Genomic DNA, 20173 nt, shown 5'->3' on the forward strand with positions numbered 1-20173 from the left:
ACTGACACATAGATGAAGCTACTAGAATTAAATCCATGTGTTTTTAGGTAGTCCTAACCCTCAAAATATGCGTGTATAAATTTAACATCTGTCGGATATAGTTAATAGCATTTTGGCGAGGCGACTTTTGTTATTGTGAAAAAAATTGATAAACAGGAATTTCGCCTGTTGATAAACGCCCAAAAGAACTGGACGCCCAAAAGTAGTTGTTACCAACGAAAACATTTTAAAAATCGACAAGATGATTTTGAATGACCGTAAATTAAAATTTAATGAAATAGCAGACACTCTGAAGACATCGACTGAACATGTACATCATATCATTCACGAATATTTGGGTATGAGAAAGCTCTCTGCAAAGTAGGTGCCGCGCGAGCTCACTTTTGATCAAAAACGATGACGAGTTGATGATTCGGAGCAATGTTTAAAGATGATGAAGGGTGATAAACCCGAGTTTTTGCGTCGATGGATGAAACATGACTCCATCGTTTCACTCTGAAGTCCAATCGACAGTCAGCTGAGTGGACTGCACACGATGAACCCGCTCCAAAGCGTGGGAAAACGCAACAGTCGGCTGGCGAGGTTATGGCGTCTGTATTTTGGGATGCACATGGAATAATTTTCATTAACTACCTTGAAAAAGGAAGAATCATCAACAGCGACTATTACCGTTAGAACGTTAGCGATATTTAGCGTTCTTGGACCGTTTGAAGGACGAAATCGCCGAAAAATAGCCGCATTTGAAAAAAAAGAAAGTGCTGATTCTCCAAGACAATGCACCGTATCACGAGTCAGTGAAAACGATGGCAAAAACCCATAAGTTTGGCGTCTAATTACTTCCTCATCCACCGTATTCTCCAGATCTAGCCCCCAGTGATCATTTCCTGTTCCCATATCTCAAAAGAATGCTCGCTGGGAAGAAATTTTCGTCGAATGAAGAGGTGATCAACGAAAGTGAAGCCTATTTTGAAGCAAAGGACAAATCGTACTACAAAAATGGAATCGAAAAGTTGGAGGGTCACTGTAATCACCCTTGAAGGGAATTATGTTGAATAAAAAAACTAATTTTGACTTTTCAATTGGTCTGTTAACTATTCCATATCTCTATGTTTTGTAATATGATTTTAACTTGTGATATATCCCACAAAATTAGTTATAACAACTAATAACAGTGATGGTAATTTGATTCAAACTTTTTTCTCAAACAATATATAATATTAGGTGTGTAGCTTTGTTTTAATGGACAAAATCATTAACTTTAAAAATGTAAATCTATGTATGTCAGTAGAGTGAAAATATAAATCACAGGAATTAATGTGAAAGAGAGATTTTTAACCAAACGGTACAAACAAGAGGTTAGATAGAGTGGCCGCAGTATGCGTGGCGGCAGTCAGCCGAGAAAACCGTTCAGGGAAGGTTGGCACGAGAGGCGATCCGTGAGATTCTCTTGCGATCAGTTTAAAGAGAAATTCTATAAGTTAACTTGTAAATAAATCTCAATAGTGTAGTTAATATTATTAAAGAAAATAGTGATATTAAAATATTAAATGACAAACTATTTAAAACACTTGCCGTATGTTTCATAATGTCGTTGATTTCTTCAATTCCTTAAAAAGTGGTCTGCAGCAGTTAGCTAGAGATGCGTGAGTATCTTCAAACTAATACCACTTTTCTCTTTTTGGGCTAGCAAATTTTTTATTCAATTTTATGTTGTCCTGCTATCTGTCAAATGTTTATATAAGGCTCAAATTTTATTTTGACACCTTTGGCACATATGTAGAAATTGTGTTACCTTTTAGAAAAAATAATCCAGGTTTTTTAAATTGTAATTTGTTGAAGTAAATTTGTATTAATAATACTATAATAATTTCTGTTTATAAATAGTGGGCTACGAGAAATGTTATACCTTGGAGTTAATTTTGTAAATAAATATCAGTGTGGTATACAGTGGAGTTAACAAAGTTAAAGAAAATTTTGTTTAAAAAATTTAAAATATTAAATGACAAATTGTTTGAAACACTTGCCGTATGTTTCATAATGTCGCTGACTTCTTCAATTCCTTACAACGTGGTTTCGGACCAGTAAATGTTTTATTCAATTTTATATTGACTTGCTATTTCCCAAGTTTTATATATAAACATCAAATTCTATTTTGACACATATATAAAAATTGTTTTACCTTTAGAAAACATTCAGAGTTTTAATATTGTCATTTGCTGAAGTAAATTTCTATCAACAATGCTATAATAATTTTTGTTTATAAACTATATAGCAAGAAAATATATTGTCTTTCAAATTATATATCAGACCTATGAATTAATTTACAACAGATGGCGTGTACAATTATCACCAATTTCATGTGAAAGCTTCACTGACAGGCTTCACTTTTCAATAGGTGTGTGACATTTCGTCAAACAAGGAACAAAAAATGTATTCAGTACGTTGAAAATATCTAAATTTGCATCGAGAAAATCGCATTTAGAGGTAGTCTTACTTTTCTACTAAAATTTGCATAAAAAGGCAGCTGGATAATGTGTGAATGTGTGAATCTTATCGATCGATTTCCACATGTGAATAATAGTTCCGACATTTTAAAAATGATGATTTTGCACCGAAGATAAAGAATGTTCTGGAGAAGCAAAACAATTCGAAGGCATTGCTCGATATTTTCGATAACGTTTGGTCATGTGTGAAATGCTGTTTCAACGATAAATGCGTTTAAGCCGAACATTGTGCGAAAAACGACCGGAACGCGAACAAAGGCAACAATGTTTTTATCCAGGCCGTGCTCCTTCTGATTACTACTTGTTCCGACTTGTCCTGACCTTAGCTTCGCTTCATTAAAATGAGTGAATTCATAGATAGCCTCAAAAGATACATCATTCTATACATCGATACATTACTCGAAAGATGGGAAAAAATAGCGGCTATCAATAGACTATGTTTTGAATTAAATACCGATATTTCACAATAAAACTTCAAATTAAAAAAAAAACCTTTATAACTAATTTATAGGCCTAATAGTTTTGTTTTACATCGGATTGAAAATGGGAAATATATCAATTGATCAAATTTGTTCTTTGGATTACAAATATCTTGAAAACAATGAAAAATTCACGAAAAACTGGAAATACATTTGGCAAAAACTACTGGAAGTAACAATGCAATTGTTTATTGTTATATTCCGCGACTTTTATATTAGATAAATACTAATAAAGAAATATGCATTGCAGGTGGAAATTCGTATATCATTACTATTTTAAACTGAAGTATGAAAAGCAAATCCGTTCAAAAAGGCCAGGATTGTGAAAAGAAAACTCTCTAACTTTGTACCATCTCACAAAAATGTCATTTTGAAGGGATTTCTGGCCAAGAGTTCGACAAACACCATCTATCGATTCATTTATTTAAAAGTCAAGGTTTACTCTATATTTAGTCAATGAATTTAAAAATCAGATTTCCTTTCCGTCCATCTAAAAGTGAAAATAAAAACCTAAAGATGAGCCACTTGTTGGACGCCCTATGATTTATTCCAACGAACAAATGAGAATAACCGATTCATTCTGAGGAAAAACCCAAAACTAACATCGACCTTTCCATTTGTTCTAAAGGCAAACATTTTTAGTACCGCTGAATGTCATTAATTTTTAGCAAGAAGCAATCACATACATAGAAAAACTAGGATATTTTTACGTATTTGTTTTACCCCAAATAAATAATGTTTCTGCAAAATATAAAGGTTTCCAAGGAAAAAATCACATTTAAAATAATATAATTTTCAAAATACCTTAAAGCCCTATAATTGAAATAACATCTGAAATCTTGTATGTTTACAGGTTTATGATTACAGATGGTTTTATTTATTTTTTAGTTACAATCATACGTTCCTCAAAGTAATAATTCATTGATAAAAACTTCCAACAAGTTGTTTATTTTTGGAAAATTGCATTTAATATAATGTGAGAGATTTAGTTTTACACATTTGTATCCTGTCAGGATATTTCCCTTCAATAATCTTGTCAATAAAGTGTTATTCAAGCTCTATCATGGTCAGATGTGTCTTGTATAGCAAATATTCTGATTAATTATATTTCACCAGGCTATTAGGTGGTACAAAAAGAATAAATTACGCTATGCATCTTTGATTGAACCGTGTGAAGGCATATGAATAAATGTTCGAGCAATTTACAAATTATCAATACCGAAATGATGTTAAATCGTTAGATGAGGCGTTCCTGATTAGTGTATGGTTTAACATGGCAGATTGTTACAATTTGTGGTATTATTTGTACAAACCTCTTAATTATTACACTTGCAGCATCTCTCTATGATATGTTATTAATATAAAATAAACATTTTTGTGAGCCATTGTTAGTATCACCATATTCATTCTGTAAATATTTTATTGATACCATAGGTATCCCCTTGTGATGTTTCATATCTAAATGTTGTCATATCTAAATGTTGTAAACGTGGATTACTTTTTCATTCTCCTAATACCTTCCACCACAAAAGTATTTACAGAAATAACAAACAAATGCGAGTCAAAACCTTATCAGTGGAAGGTTTCCGTAAAAGGGATAAACAAGAAATTTATTTGTAAATATCCTCTGTAGTATTGATATTTAAACAGCTGAACAGCGCCCAAAGAACGTGATGTGACCAAATACCATCATTTTCTTGAATATTTTAATTTAAGGTGAATTCGTAGTAGCACGCCTATTCATAAAGTAAAAATAAATTCCCTTCAAAGAATAGATTGCACATTTAAGTTGCACTTTATCGTAAATTATTTCGAAGGCTGACAAATGCGCCTCGATTGAAATGTTCCATTCGTTTCCGATAATAAATAATCATAATTTCATTTTACACTCTCATTTCCGGAATGAATCAGATGCAATTAATATCTCATGTTATATTTGAGGAAAAACAATGATTTTGTCTTAAAGCGATTATTAAGAATACAATTCCTCTATCTATTGTTCTTGAAATTTTAATAAATCAACTCGTTTTGCAAAACCATAAATTTTTGCACGTTTCGCTCAGTTTAACATTTTATTTGTCAAAAATAAAAAAGACTATTCTTTATTTTCCTAATATATATTAAAATCGTCTTTATATCGGCTATGAATCAGTAGGAAGATCATTCCCGTCAACTTGACCACTGTTCTACCAAATTCAATAATATTCAATAATAGTTTTGTCCAAATTGAGGAACTTATGAAAGACCATATCAAATGCTTTCCCCCAAACGTACTATATTTTTCATTAATCCTTCCACAAACAACAACTGAACTCAAGTTCTTCTGAAAACGCGCTTATTCGCGAGCTGGTGGACATGCTGGGAGCTTAGCACCGCGTCACCGCCAGCCTCCCCTTTTCCAGGCTGAAACGACCTGATCCGTCGCTGCAGTCATAACTTTTGTCGCCGTACGACAGCATCCAGTCGTGTGTTAACTCAAGTTTGCGAATCTATAATTAGTTTCACTATCTGTTTTTTCGCCGGATATATTGGTACTCATATCCAATAAGCGACCTTATTGGTCCTCGTGCCCAATGAGCGACTTACAGGAGTCAACTGTGAGGGGGTTTCGATTTGGTGTACTGGCCCAGAGGCTGTCCAGGGCAAGTCTCCGCGACCAGATATGCGTTATGCATTCCACAGCCTGGTTTTAGCCCAGAACAAAAAAAACTGTATTTTTCAATAAAAATTCAAGTGGTGTTCATTATAATTTCCTTATTTCAGGCTGTTTACACCCATTTTTTGTTACTAGTAGTACTAAACAGTCTTCATATTCAACATTGGTTTTTTATTATTCACAATGATTTTGCAGGATGTGGTGTGTTTTGTGTTGTATACAAATCGTTATCCAGTAATTATAAGTTTAACATTACAATTTAAAACAATTTAAATAAATTGGCATTATCAGCGCCCGGTTGAAAATAGTTTTAATAAAAAGGTATAATAACTAAAATAATTCTATGAAACTTCACAAGAAAAGCGAATGTAAATTAATAGAATTATTAATTCTAAATCATAACATACAGACATAAGAGTATTACTTCTCAGCGTAAGGAAAAATCTCATTGCTATTGAACAGTTTCTCATTTGTCATCGACATGCCATATTCTATACTTTACCTACCAAGTGATAGAAACAGCAGAAATTACATATTATTTTTTCTTCCTCAATCACTTTTGCAATACACAAGTTTTGTAACATATATTTACAACCCAACGATTTATCCATGTCATTTATTTTTAAGAGAAAATAATGTTAGTCCGAATGAATAAACAAAAATGTTTATCCTCCAGATTTTATAGATCAAAATTCACATGTTTCTAACAATTTCATATAAACGTTTGTTTTTTCACCTCAACAGTAAATTCAGAAAAATTCCGTCACAAGCACAGATATTAAATTCATAATGTATAAACATTTAATTTGATAGACATGTGCATTAGGAGCACAGATAGCAGACGATCGAGAGACTAATTATTCTCTTTGGAAAATGGTTAAAAATTAAATCCATGGAAAAGATGGAATTACTTGCTGAGTACCTAATAAATACTTTCCAAGATCACCCTCTGACGGATGTATTAGATTACCTAATTCAAATAAAAATAAATATAGATTTGTGAGTCCTCCAAAGAAAATTCAGAAAATTTCAATATCAAAAAGGATCCAGGGTATGACCTAATAGACCAAGTGCTGGCCAACAACTATCAATAATCAATATATTGCATTTGGAATATGTTCATATGCAGTAGAAGATTGCAGAAATTATTATAATCCCTAAACCAGATAAATCGCCCAAGGATAAAACGTTATATTGGTGAATGGTATCATACCACTTCAAATTAATTGTTGAAGAAAAGCAGCTCATCCAAACCCACTAATTTGGATTTAGAAATAAAATATACGACGATTAGGTACACCATATTACGGATGTAATTGAGAAAACTTTTGAAAAAAGTGAAATTTGTTCAGCTGTATTTCTAGACATGGCCAAGGATTTGATAAAGTATGGCTCGAGGACCTCGAATACAAGTTAACAAACAAAGTACCTACCCAGGTGAGCGAGATTATCAAATATTCTGTCTAATCTATGCGGATGTATCACAATTGTCCTTAAACCAATATTTAATTACTTTATACCAACGATATCTCTAAATGTAAAAGAGTAGTAATGGTCACATTAGCTGATGATATTACACTACACGCTACAGGTAACAACATTGAGACAACTTTAAATAGATTACAAACAACAGTTAACATTACTGAATGAACTAAGAAATTACGAATAAAATAAATGCTACGAAGTCACATACACATAGTCATATCACAAAATATCAGATTACCTGTCAGTGATAATTCTTTATAGAGTAATTTCGTATGGTAACATACCACAATACACTGGGTGTCAAGCTCAGGTAAAACTTCGAGTAAAACGAGCATGTTAAATGAAACGAACAAAACTATATGAGACTCAAGAAGTTATAGTGGTTGCTTCGATGAGAATCCAAGCTATCAATCTATAACAAATTGTTATTATATAAACAAATTTTGAAGCCAGTGTAAACCTACGAAGCAAAACTATGGATTTCAACAAAGCAAAACAAAGACATTCAATACCAATATGATACAAATTCACCACCAAAAAGTTCTTCGCAGCTTTGTTAACGCCTCATTGTATATTGTATGAGAAATAAGTACATCTACAAAAAAAGAATACCAAAGATCAGAGAAGAAATTAAATGGTTTGCGAAAAAACACCAAGTGACATTGCGTGAACATAAAAACGTCGAAGAACTACAACTGCTCGACAATAGTGGACTTACCCAGAAGTTGAAGAGTCAAAAACCTTTTGAACTGGTGTAATTAAATTATATGTTAAAACTGACCCGTTTTGAAATTATGTGGTATGCACTAGAAGAAGTTTATTAAGAAGAAGATTGCTTTCGTCCAAAATGTTAGATCTGGACTTCAAACACAATATGAAGCAAAAATTACTGTGTAGTTGTAATTAACAAATAGTTATAATGTGTACCATGTGCTTAATATATTTAATGTGCGTTACTTCCGAAGAGGTAACACGATTCTTCAAGAAAAAATCTGCCTGTTAACAGCAAGAGTTTATTAGTATAAGAGTTTTAATCATTTTCGTCACGAGTAGGTGCATACTTAATTTTAAAAAAATATATTTTTATGTTTAAAACGCTGATATAAGCAAGAAAAAATATCGAAGTTTTAAAAAAAAACTTCCTTAACCTGACAGTTTTCAATTTATTTATATGTATATAGTCCGATCAAATTGCATCGAGAAAAGTTTTTCACTGGCAGTCCGAATTATATGTAGGTTTTACCTGAGTCGTTATAACATTAAAACTTTTAGGTGTTTGGGGCAAAAGCGAGGGGAGGTTCGAGATATCTCATTGCTGTAGGCAATAACGGCGGAAATTTAATACAAGCTGAGTGTGTTTTCTGTTTATTCCGAATTATATCATTAGGCTGTTAGGATTGCTTTTCTCGTAGTTTCATTTATTCATCAGCTCACTCTAAGTAAATTGATTGTGCCTCCTTCCTCGTTCTTAAACTGCCAAGAATCCCGTCGTTTTTCAGCATTCCCTTTTCGGCCCATTACCTATTTGCTTTAATCCTATTGATTTATTTTGTATCATCGGATTATGGTAGGCTGGGCAAACTTTTTTTGGTATTTTGCACTTTTTTACAATTCATTCATTCATTTCAGCCAAATGAAATTACTGCATTATAATGTTTAAGACAAGTTGGTAAAGCTCAAAACACTACAAAACCATCTACCGTTGAAAATGACTAATCCCAAAAAACCGCAATGTCATCGGCCAAAAATCACCAAAAAATCTAATGATAAATAAATTGATACCATAAAATCGCTCAATGTCAGGCAACAAACAGGGTAGAAATGTGGAAAAAGCCGGAATTCTCATAACAAGAAAAAGAAAATAAAAATGAGTAATTCATTTTTAAGAATTATTAAAAAATTATTATATAATAAAGAAAAGAAAATATAATAAGAAAAAAATTATATAATTATTGTCGACTGCTGAAGTCAGTCATTTTGCCACTTTTTCGCCATAATTCCGTCATTGATTTGGGGGGAAAACATTGAACAAAGTGATTTTCACAAGCATCTCTTGATGCCAGAAGCTCAAAACAATAAAAGTCTTTCATAAGAACATTCACTCATCAAACAGAATACAAATTTAAGTTCAGTTTTTTGAAATTTTCACTGTTAATTCATGTGTCGAAGTAGTTCCAGCCGAAACGACGCCAATAGGTGAAATATGGCCTTAATATTGAATTTTCCAAAACTAAAACGAGGAAACTAGTTATTACACTAATTCTCGTTGAAGCACTCATAAACACCGCACAATATGTAATTTAACATTACAGCTCAATAATTAGACGTATTAGTATAATTGGACTGCTGCCGAAGCCCATCAGACAGTTTTAGAAAATGATGGTGGTGCTGCTCCGTCATATCCCAATTATGAGACTTTATTTTGATAAAAAAGTGATGATTTTGATGCCAAAGACAAGAAACGTCACGAAAAAAACAAAAGAGTACGGAAAAATTGCAAGGTTTATCAGACGAAAACCCAGCACAAACTTTCAAAGAACTTTCGCCCAGCTTAGAAATTGATGAATTATCTTTTAGCAACATGAGATACAACATGAGATACATAAAGAGGTAAAAAATGGCTGCCAGACGAACTGGCTGAAGACGTGATTTCTAACCTCTACAAATCGCGGTTTCTGTGGCGTATTAAAGTTTCACCAATCAACTCAACAGTAATATCCACATTCTATGCGGATGACGCTGCCTTATTTTTAAGCTCTCAATCATCCAAACAGAACCTCAAACTGCAGCAGCAGTAGCTAAACATAATAAAATGGGACAAGTTTGGTAAACTTCAAATTAAACCACAAAAACCTAAGCGATAAATTCGACCGTAAATGTTTCCTTACTGACACCAATTTACTTATTGAAAAAGCTCCCTCCCATCCCAAGGCTACATATACCATAGGTTACATATTTTGAATTTCATTTCATCCGCCGTCTAAGCTGATCAACAAATCAACTACAACAAGCCACTTCGGTATATCAAATGCACTGTTTTCTCGCCTGTATTGATCAAATGTATAGATCAGTGTGTACATTCCGTTTTTCTATATGGTTGAAAAGTATGGTCTCGATTCCCAAACCTACCAGGATCTAAAAACTGTTCCACAACAAGATGATTCTGAATACCCCATGGTATACCAAACATCCATTTACATCGATAAGCGGAGCTGCCATTAGTCTCTAAATTTACCAACTCAAAATTCATAAAGAGAACTTCCAGCATCGATAATATATTAATTCGCTCCATTCGGACTCTGCTGTTGTAATAGTGTTGAACCATTGTGCAATAATATATCGATTTTTAATCAACACGCTGATTGCCATAACAATTTTTAGAAATCTGACCTAAAATGTCTATTTGATTTAATCGCATTAAATTATTAAAAACTCATATTTATAAAAAAGGTTTATATATATATATATATATATATATATATATATATACAATGCTCACAATTTTTTTCTAAAAATAACTTCTAAAATAAAACTGATAATGTTCAGAAAAGAATTCGTCGTTGCGATGATTGACACAAGATTCAACCAGTTTAAAATAAATTAAATTGCAAGAGCTCCATTACTTAAAGATCTAACACCTATTTTTTTCTTTTTACAAGATGACCAGATAGAACCAAATGGTCTTTTGCTGATGTCACTTCGAGTTCAGGATAGTTAGGTTTTGCGGGTGACAGAGACCTGGGATACGATTGGTACTGTCGTATTTGGTTTAACTACCGGGGTTTACAGATGGGTAAGGATTTGTTGTAATGCGCCAAGGGAGAACTTCACACTGAGCATGTTTGTCAAGCTTTTCACGAACGGGATGCCTGATTCTAGATGGGTATTTCCGTTCTTCATAAACCATAGGGCATTGAGTAACGCGCGAAGTCTTTTGGAGTGGAACACTTGGAGTAGTGCATGTTGTCTCTCGGAGATGTACCTGTACTACATGTGTGCTCCGTAGAGGCAAATTGGACGGGCGAGCATTTTGTACAGAGTCGCTTTCTGGCGGATAGAAAGTTTGCTTTTCTGCAGAGGAGTTAAAAACATTAGGAACATGGGCTGACCATTGGAACCTACGGTCGAATTGGAGACCGAGGTATAATACCTTCTAAAGCCAGGAGATAGGAAGATTTTCAAATTGGAGACGGTATGCGCGGAACTTCTTCTTACGATGGAACAGAATAGCCTGAGTTTTGCTCGCTTGTGTTGGACCTGAAGTCTGTCCCGGATGGCACGCAGTCTAACACCTACCCAAAAGACAGCGTTCTAGAAAGACAAAATACGCCAACAAACGCGTTATTTCTATCCAGCCTATAAAAAGAAGCCAGTTCTTTGTGTACATGTACACAGTACATGTGCTCATGCAAGATAATATTGATTTTTTTTTATTTTCCCAGAAGCCATCTATCGATATTAGCATTGATATATTTCGAGTTTAATCGTAGTTGCATAAAAATAGCAAGCAAGTACAGGATGCGTTAACTGCTAGTTGGCGTCCTATAAAAGAACCCAATCTACGAGTTATCTCGTAATTGGCAGTTAACGTGTTAAGAAAGGTCTTCATAGCATTACCGAGTCATCATGTCCAGAAACAACGTCCTTGATCAATTCTTTGGTTTTCCTATTACAGTCCCGATTCCAAACGATAAATCACATACTGAAAACCATTATTCGGGTTGACTGACAAAAACAAAAAACATCAATCCCCAAGCGTAAAAGGTCATGGGTTACTGGGTCGTAAAGTCTTGCTATGTATATGATAGGAAAACTATTACTTTCAATGTACTACCTTGAGATGTATCACTACCTATGCAAATTGAATAAAATAAATAACTTGTTATTGCAAAAAAGATCAGCAACAGTGAGAAAGATACGCAAAGTCATCTTGCATAACAACACTTTTTTTTATTCTGGCTTAAAACTTGGCGGTGGAATGCATGACGCATAACCTGGTTGCGAAGACTTGCCCTGGAGTGACAAGTTGGACCGGGTTATGTGAGATTGCCTCTGGACCTACCAATACACTAAACCGAAACCGCCTCACAGTTGACCCCTGTGGATCGCTACTGCTACTGCATTAAATTTGGGGATATGGCTGATCGGGCAGCCGTTATTGGGCACGAGGGCCCGGCGATTCTATTGATTCGTGAACCTGAGTTAACACACAAATGGATACTGTTGTATGGAGGCAAAAGTTATGACTGTAGCGACGGATGAGACCATTGCAGCCTGGAAAAGTGGGGGAGCTTAGCGGTGACGCGGTGCTAAGCTCCCAACATGTTGACCAGCTCGCGAACAAGCGCGTTTTCAGAAGAACTTGAGCTGAGTTGTTGTTTGTGGAATGATTGAAATATGAAGTACTTGATTTCTGGAGTGTCAGTTTTCCTATAAATTTGATTATTTCTGACAAACCATGGAGCGCTTTATGAGCTTATTTTGGAAAACTTGAAGCCATTTGACCTGGTTGGGTGTAACAAACTTGAAATAGACATTAGATCCGTAGAGGAGTACGGACCGAATTAACATCTTGTAAAATAAGTATTTGATGGAGATGGGAAGTCTGCGGTATATATATATATATATATATATATATATATATATATCAAAAATTGGTACAATATATATTAATCAAAATATTTTCTTTCATATATATTCTTTCATTAATGGGTTTCTATTAATGTCACGAATGAATCCTTGCGATGAGCAACTTTTCAATTACATAAATCCGTATGAATTAAGTACGAACCTTATTCAAGCTCCAGATAATGTATAGAATATACCTACGAAAGAAAACCCTTTTACCGCTGCTTTCACATAATTTTTTGTTGGTTCGAGTTCAAGCTAAAGTGTTTTATATAATTAGTACTCTCTCAAAATATATTTGTACTTTTTGGGCATATACCGCCTGTCCATTTGTAACGCTGACGGATAAAAGAAAATTACAATCTATTAATAAAAGTTCGTCCGTAACCCATCATGGAATCGCGTTTAATTTTATCAATTATTAGGCGTTTCAATGATTCACCGAAAAAATATTTCCTTAAAGCTAAAACAATTTCTAAAATATATCTGCTTACCATTTCAGTAAATGCGGCAAAACTCTTAAACACGATTCGAAGCTGTTTGTTCTATAGTATTTCGAACTCTAATTGTAGCATAAACTACCACGTGCATTTAACGTTATATAGTCCAACTATATTTTCTAAATTCGGTATGAATTCCGTAGTACGGCATCTGCCTATCACATTTCAAACAGTTTCCAAGAACCGACGCAAAAGAAAACAATAACCTTACTCCTAATAAAGCATTTGCGTGACAGATGTCATGTAATTGTTAGATAAAGAAATGGTTCCTTAAAATGAAATATTCGCACACATTTTCGATTTATCATCCAAAAATATAAAAATAAATCATTCTTATTTTTGTTTATTTTAGTAAAATAATCACAGTTGCATACACAATTTTAAACTAATGCTTTAGAAGGTATCGACACATCGAACACATCGAAGGAATAAAATTTCGTGTTCATATTACATATTTTGGGTTTATTCTCAAAAACACACAATCAGAAAATTTATAAACCCCATATAATACAATACGTATTTTCAATTTGTTTTATCGAGAAATATCGCAGCCGGCGAGACAAAATCCAAAGAAGCATATTTTCATTCCGCAACGAAAACAGATAAGAGGAAAATATATCAAACTTTAAGATATTCTCTTGGTTGGTACCGCATACCGTGCGCTAGTGATAATTATTTTGTTATTTTCTGAAAATATTTCCATCAAGCTTGAAAATAATAAAATCAAAGTCATAATTCAGTGTTTGGTGAGATAATAAAATGAATACTATGGTATGTAATTAAGGTTTTTTGAACCGTTATTCTCAGCCTGAATAAGCAATAATAATAAACATAAATACTCAACCGTTACAAACAATATTTAAATGGGAATTACATGTATCTTTAAATATAAATTGCCGATAGTTTCGAAAAAAAGCCAAATTTCCATTCATCATTACGAATTGAATGTTGGAATTTATTACCAGCATTTTACGCAACAGACCTGGCATTACATTTTATGTAACATAATAAGTTATGATTTAAACCCAGCTACCTATCAGCATTTTGTAAAAATTAACATTGCATTTTGAACCTAACATTTTGAAAACCCTATCTGTGTATTTGGTGGAATCAGAAAAGTGTGATATACTATGAAATATGTTAAGACTAAATGAAAAAATAACTAGTCATCCATAAAACAACAACAACAACAACAAATCGAACAGCCAAATGTAAAGTGGGGAAGATAATTGTACCGTCCGAAAAATGAGGAAAGATAGTAGCTTATTAAGTAAATAAAATCTACAAAATATTTAAATACCTAATACCAGAAATTCTATGTAATATTGCATATAATCGAGATAATTTATTTATTGATATAATCGAAAAAATACTTCCAAGTAATTGAATTATATTACGATTATATTAAAAAGTGTTAATTAAACGGTAAAATAAAAAGAATAAGAAGAAGAATGGACGGATATAACACATAAATCCGAATAAACAGGTCTGCAAAAAAATTTGAAAGATTTTGTGACGTAATCTTTATGATTTCCTTTTTGTCATAGGACGACAAGTTTCTTAACAATTTAAGTAACTATGTTAAACGAATTATTATATTAAGATAAATGAAAATAGACTTGCAAAATGTTATATTATTTACAAACATTTAACCATACATATTTTTTATCTAATATGCTTTCACTATTATACAATAAAATCTTTTCTTTATCCCAGAGAGGCTCCTATTTGAACATTATTGCATGTGGGAAGAATCTGGAAGGCCTCTCTGAAGAGTTTAACAGTAGTCTGATATCATTAAAGTAATCCATTTTCCTTTAATGATATTTGATTTCCTGATGAAATTATTCACCTTACTCTTCACTCAAGTCTCCGAAGTTTTAGGTTCATTAGGCAATCTAAAGTTTTAGCTACTTTTAGTTTTTTTTAAAGTGATTATTTATAGTTAACGTTTCTATGACTGCCTACAAATGTCTCTATGGCCGTCTTAAAAACAACCCCTTTAAAAATCAGATGCACCAGATAAATCATGATGATGCAGTTGTAGAATATGTTCAGTATTATTTTCTTTTCATCCTATAAAAATACATAGAAATAAGTTGAAAATACTCAAACAATACTTAAGTCGCTATACTCGATATCATATATATATATATATATATATATATATATATATATATATATATATATATATATATATATATATATATATATATATATATATTACAATAATTGAGATATTTCGACTACATGTTTTTTCATTATCCATCTAATCCATAGAGTGCAAGATCCCGTAATCACCAAACTTATTATGGTGATCGTCATCTTATAAATGTTTTCTTATATGATTATAAATTTTTTTCATAGAAGCACACTACTACAAATAAAAACAATTGGCTATTAATAAACGTAAAATAAAAATAAATATATCAAAGTATAAATGAATATATAAATATATAAAAGCACAAAGAATTATCCCGATTTTCATAATAATTAATTGTTCTTATCTCTACTAGTGTATTTCCATAAAGAAGAGCTTTAACAAAATGTCCTAAGTCTGGTATATTTATGGGATCTTAGACTATTAGTATATCACGGTAGCAAAAAGTCCAAGGACGAAAACGATTTCCCGCAAAAAAATTTGTTAGTAAAAATGCACGTTTAAAATCCCCGCACACCATTGTTAAACTTTGCACAAAATAAAGCAAGGCACGGAGTAATATATATTTGACATTTTGCTTATTGCAGTTTACAAAAACACATGAAAAATGCCGAGGATAGTGACTATCCGTCGTACGGAATCGTTGGGCCGAACAAAGAGTACGAGAAAAAAGAACGGGACGACGCGGGAGACAGACGATTGGCCCAGTCGGCCCAAATGTACCATTACCAACACCAAAAGCAGCAAATAATAGCGATGGGACGGTAAGAACACCAACTGAAAAGCCCCCTTTTAAAACCCGTTCAAAAGAACAAAAAAAGGTAAATTAGCCTCCCCCGATAAAAGGCCGCGCATTGTCGTTACGGGTGCCCCTCTCCCCCTCCCCAGTTAATTAATATAAGCGATTGCCCGAACACTATTTTTAATGTCTTTATAGAAACCCACAAGGAGGGCACGGTTCTCAATCTGATACTGAGGAGGAAGAGGATGAGGAAGGGAATTATACGGTGTATGAATGTCCTGGATTGGCTTCCGTGAGTATACAGTCAATTTTTCAACCAATATCAGATAAAAAAAATCCTATCTAGTCTATAATGAAGTTCACGACTTAAAAATTGGCACAAAAAGAAACAACACAAATTAGGGTAACAAATTTGATATACAGATAAATATTTAATAATTTTACATGCAAAAAATTAACGAATAACGGAAAATGCAAATATTCGCCCTTAAAAAACAGGAAAAAGCACTTCAGAACATGCCGGCACGGTAATAAAAGACATTTAAACCAAGCAAACATAAATCAATACGATTTAAAAGCCGGAAATCGATGGTTACACTAACAACTTGTAAAAAATCCCTAGTAAAGAACATTTGCTTCCAGCGATTAACTTTCACTACAGAAAAAAATATACACAATAAAAAAAAAATTAAACGTCACGTGTCACCATACAATATTTTTATTTTTCATGCCTTTATTAAATTTGTTGACAATTGAATTATTCATTTTCATTGACAACGACACTTATCTATTACACTTACTATTTCAAATTATTGCAATCAGTGCCTAAAACTCATATTAAACTTTCAATATGTATCTAAATCATCCAGAGTACATTATTTAAAATAAATAGGCAACCCCTAAAAGCTTATATAATAGATTAAAGGGTCCACATTATTAAACAAAAAAGAAATTAAACGTCATATGTTAATATATAATTTCTATTACTTTAAGTATCATTATTTTGATAAGTTTGATTTTGAAATAATTTTATGATAAAAATACCATGTATTTTTCAACGTTTACACAACTTTTCGTGGTGTTATCATTGATGTATTTAATATTAATTGTGATTAGATAACTGTAGTACGTGCATTTACTTTAAATTCAATGAATAAGCATATAACAATCATAGTTATACAAATAGTTACTAAATTTTATTGAATTATTTTTGTAGATCGTATATTTTCTGTGTAGTATGAAAAAGGGAATATCGCATTGAATTTAATTTGTATTGTAGATTGAAGGCCCATTGGAGGTGAAGAATCCCATGTTCGACGATGACCAATTAGCTACCCCTTCACAGACTCCTTCTAAGCCGACCAATGCAGAAGACACCAAATAAAATAATGAGTAGCTTTTTTCGTCTCTCCAACATTGCTCTTAACTTATTCGTATTTATATTCATATACATTTTCTTTATTCAGTTTAACACGAAAAAGTAAGAGATAAACGACGCGAAATAGTTTTTATTCGTTTTTAGTTAACTAAAAACGACAAAACTTTATAACAAAACGCCTCCCCCCTCTCCCACAGCTACGTCGCTATTTGTGTGTCTAAACCTTCTAGATTCAATTACACGTAAATGACAATAACAATTTAATAAATTAAGTCAATATTGATGTTCTTAATGAGCTATTTTAATACGAATATAATAATTTTTAATCTTTATATACATATATCTTTGTATATAATATCTCTTACTTTTTCAAGGTGAGTGCAACATATTAAAATTAACAATTTTAAAACTTATCATCTGGATAGAATTAGATAGACGAAGAGACACCATTACGACGTGACTCTTTCGGTATTAAACTGATAAATGTAAGAATGAAACATGTAGATAATAGTATATTATACGTATACAAATAAATGTTGATTATTTGTTTATTTATTAATATAAATTATATTTAAAGATTTTAATAGGTAAATTATTCTTGTATGCAATTTTATTATGAATCAATATAAATAAGAGGTGAAATTGTTATGCTAAGAAATATATGAAACAGAAGCAACATGCAAAATCTAGCCTGTTATGTTACTTATATAGATATTTCGGTTTTGTTCGCCTCTTATTTAAAACTACATTTGAAATCGTTTATATATTTTGTTAATGTAATTATTTAAGATAGATTTTGATTTTAATTTCAGAAAGGCTTATTAAATATATATTATATAAGAAACCCTGTAGTTTCATATAAAATGTTCTGGTGATTGTCCACAATTACATTCACCGCTACCTATAAAAGAAAGTTGAAACATATTACCAAACAAAACATATCTACCATAAGCTTTTCTGAAACCTATATCTTCCATCGATTATAACTAAATGTTCATTGTATTAATTACAAACAATTCATTTTCTCCAATAATAAACGGTCTCCAATAATTAAATTAAACTTTATTTATTTCCTTGAACTATTTATTTTTTTAAGGTTAAGAAATGGTTAACAAGGTCAAACTATTTAGATAAAACATTAATGCATTCTAATAAAAATTCATGTTTTATTAGAGTACAAAGTGGCAAACATTCTCTTAGGTAGAACAATAATTTCCACCGGCTTTTCTTAAGCGACACTTAAATTTAACTTTTATAATAATAAAAAATACAGTTTTAAACATCCTGTGTTAATATATAATTTTTATGTCATTATCTATAATAAGCTTCAACTTATAATAATACATTTTTTGACAATTGAATTGCATTTTTCGATATTATAACACACAGAGATTTATATAAAATCATGATTCTCAACACTATTTCATTCACCTCTGTCTACAAAAGGTAGCTGAATATTGATTGTACTATTTACAAATTATTAACTTACTCCAAAAATAAGGGATCATAAAAAATTTAACTATTACTTCCTTGAACTATTTATTCTTTAAAATTAAAAAACAGCCAACAAGGTTAAATCATTTAGATAAAACAGCAATATATCCAATTAAAAATACAAACTACTGGTTGACTTTTGGAGCTTTGTTTAAAAGGAACCAATAAATCCCAAACAGAAAACTGGGAGGGCTTTTCACTACACATGACTGTGTGACATATTTCTTTATATCGTCTACTGTCATTTCCACAACCTCAATTAATTCATCATCGGTTCCCCCTCCATCAGATACTTTCATATCATCAGTTACTTCACAGTAATATGCCGTTTGTATACTAGCTGATGTTCCAACACCTGAACGATATGATCCTATGGAAAATTTTGTTTTAATTTGAAATGTTACTATTAAATGTTTACATTTAACTATTAAATTAATTAATTAATCTTGCCTATTAAATGCAAAGAGGATGCAGGTACATCATATCCACATTCTTCCAAAATTTCCTCCCTAGCTATCTCAGTTAAGGAAAGATTTTTATCTACAATTCCTGCGCATAATTCAATCGTTATACCATTTTCTGGGGGATATTTGGTTGTATCAATTACATTATCTATTTTTCTATCTTCTGGTGATATACTTCCCAGGTATACTGCAGGACGAAACTGTTTCACTAAAATTAGCACATTTCGAGTCACATTAAACACGATTATTGCAACACTATCATGGACGCTTAATAAATCCCAGGTTTTTTTAGCCCCATTTTGAGTAAAATGCATGGTATATGGCTTTAAATATATTGATTTCTCTAAAGGCTTCATTACAACATCCGTAATCTTATCCATGTTTAAAATAACAACTTATTTAACTGAAATACTATAACGGTATGATAACTAAATGTCTAATCTTATATTATATATAAAATCTTAAATAATAATTATAAAAACATTGAGTTTAAGTAAATTCTGTCAATAAAATAAAGTTAGGTTAATGTCTGTTATTGTTGTTTAAGAAAATCTAATATTTTAACCCTAATATTAATGCATAATTTCAATTTAACATCAAAAATTAAATTAAAATAAAATATTTGTATTTTTAATATATACATATTTTATTCAGAATTTAAATTTACCACAAAATTATTTTG

General features: G+C 31.9%; 2 protein-coding genes across 2 annotated transcripts in view; one reads left to right on the forward strand and one right to left on the reverse strand.

Moving 5' to 3' along the window:
• The window catches only part of LOC143198696 (uncharacterized), a 90290-nt gene extending 71702 nt beyond the window's left edge, over positions 1 to 18588 (forward strand). The window contains exons 8-10 of the mRNA XM_076408055.1: positions 16001 to 16177; positions 16351 to 16447; positions 17435 to 18588. Coding sequence (XP_076264170.1) covers positions 16001 to 16177; positions 16351 to 16447; positions 17435 to 17539 — 379 coding nt within the window. The 3' untranslated portion in view covers positions 17540 to 18588. The remainder of the gene's footprint in view (positions 1 to 16000; positions 16178 to 16350; positions 16448 to 17434) is intronic.
• Positions 18589 to 19055: 467 nt separating this feature from the next.
• LOC143197997 (uridine diphosphate glucose pyrophosphatase NUDT14) lies at positions 19056 to 20024 on the reverse strand. Its single transcript, XM_076406890.1, has 2 exons — positions 19478 to 20024; positions 19056 to 19397 (listed from the first exon to the last, which is right to left on the reverse strand). Exons 1-2 carry the CDS (start codon positions 19869 to 19871, stop codon positions 19153 to 19155), a joined length of 639 nt encoding a protein of 212 aa, XP_076263005.1. The 5' UTR covers positions 19872 to 20024; the 3' UTR covers positions 19056 to 19152.
• Positions 20025 to 20173: the final 149 nt, after the last annotated feature.

This window comes from Rhynchophorus ferrugineus, unplaced genomic scaffold (genome assembly GCF_030347505.1).
Source record: "Rhynchophorus ferrugineus isolate W39M unplaced genomic scaffold, kcgeb_rfMv2 rfM6, whole genome shotgun sequence".
In the NCBI taxonomy this organism is placed as follows: Eukaryota; Metazoa; Arthropoda; class Insecta; order Coleoptera; family Curculionidae; genus Rhynchophorus; species Rhynchophorus ferrugineus.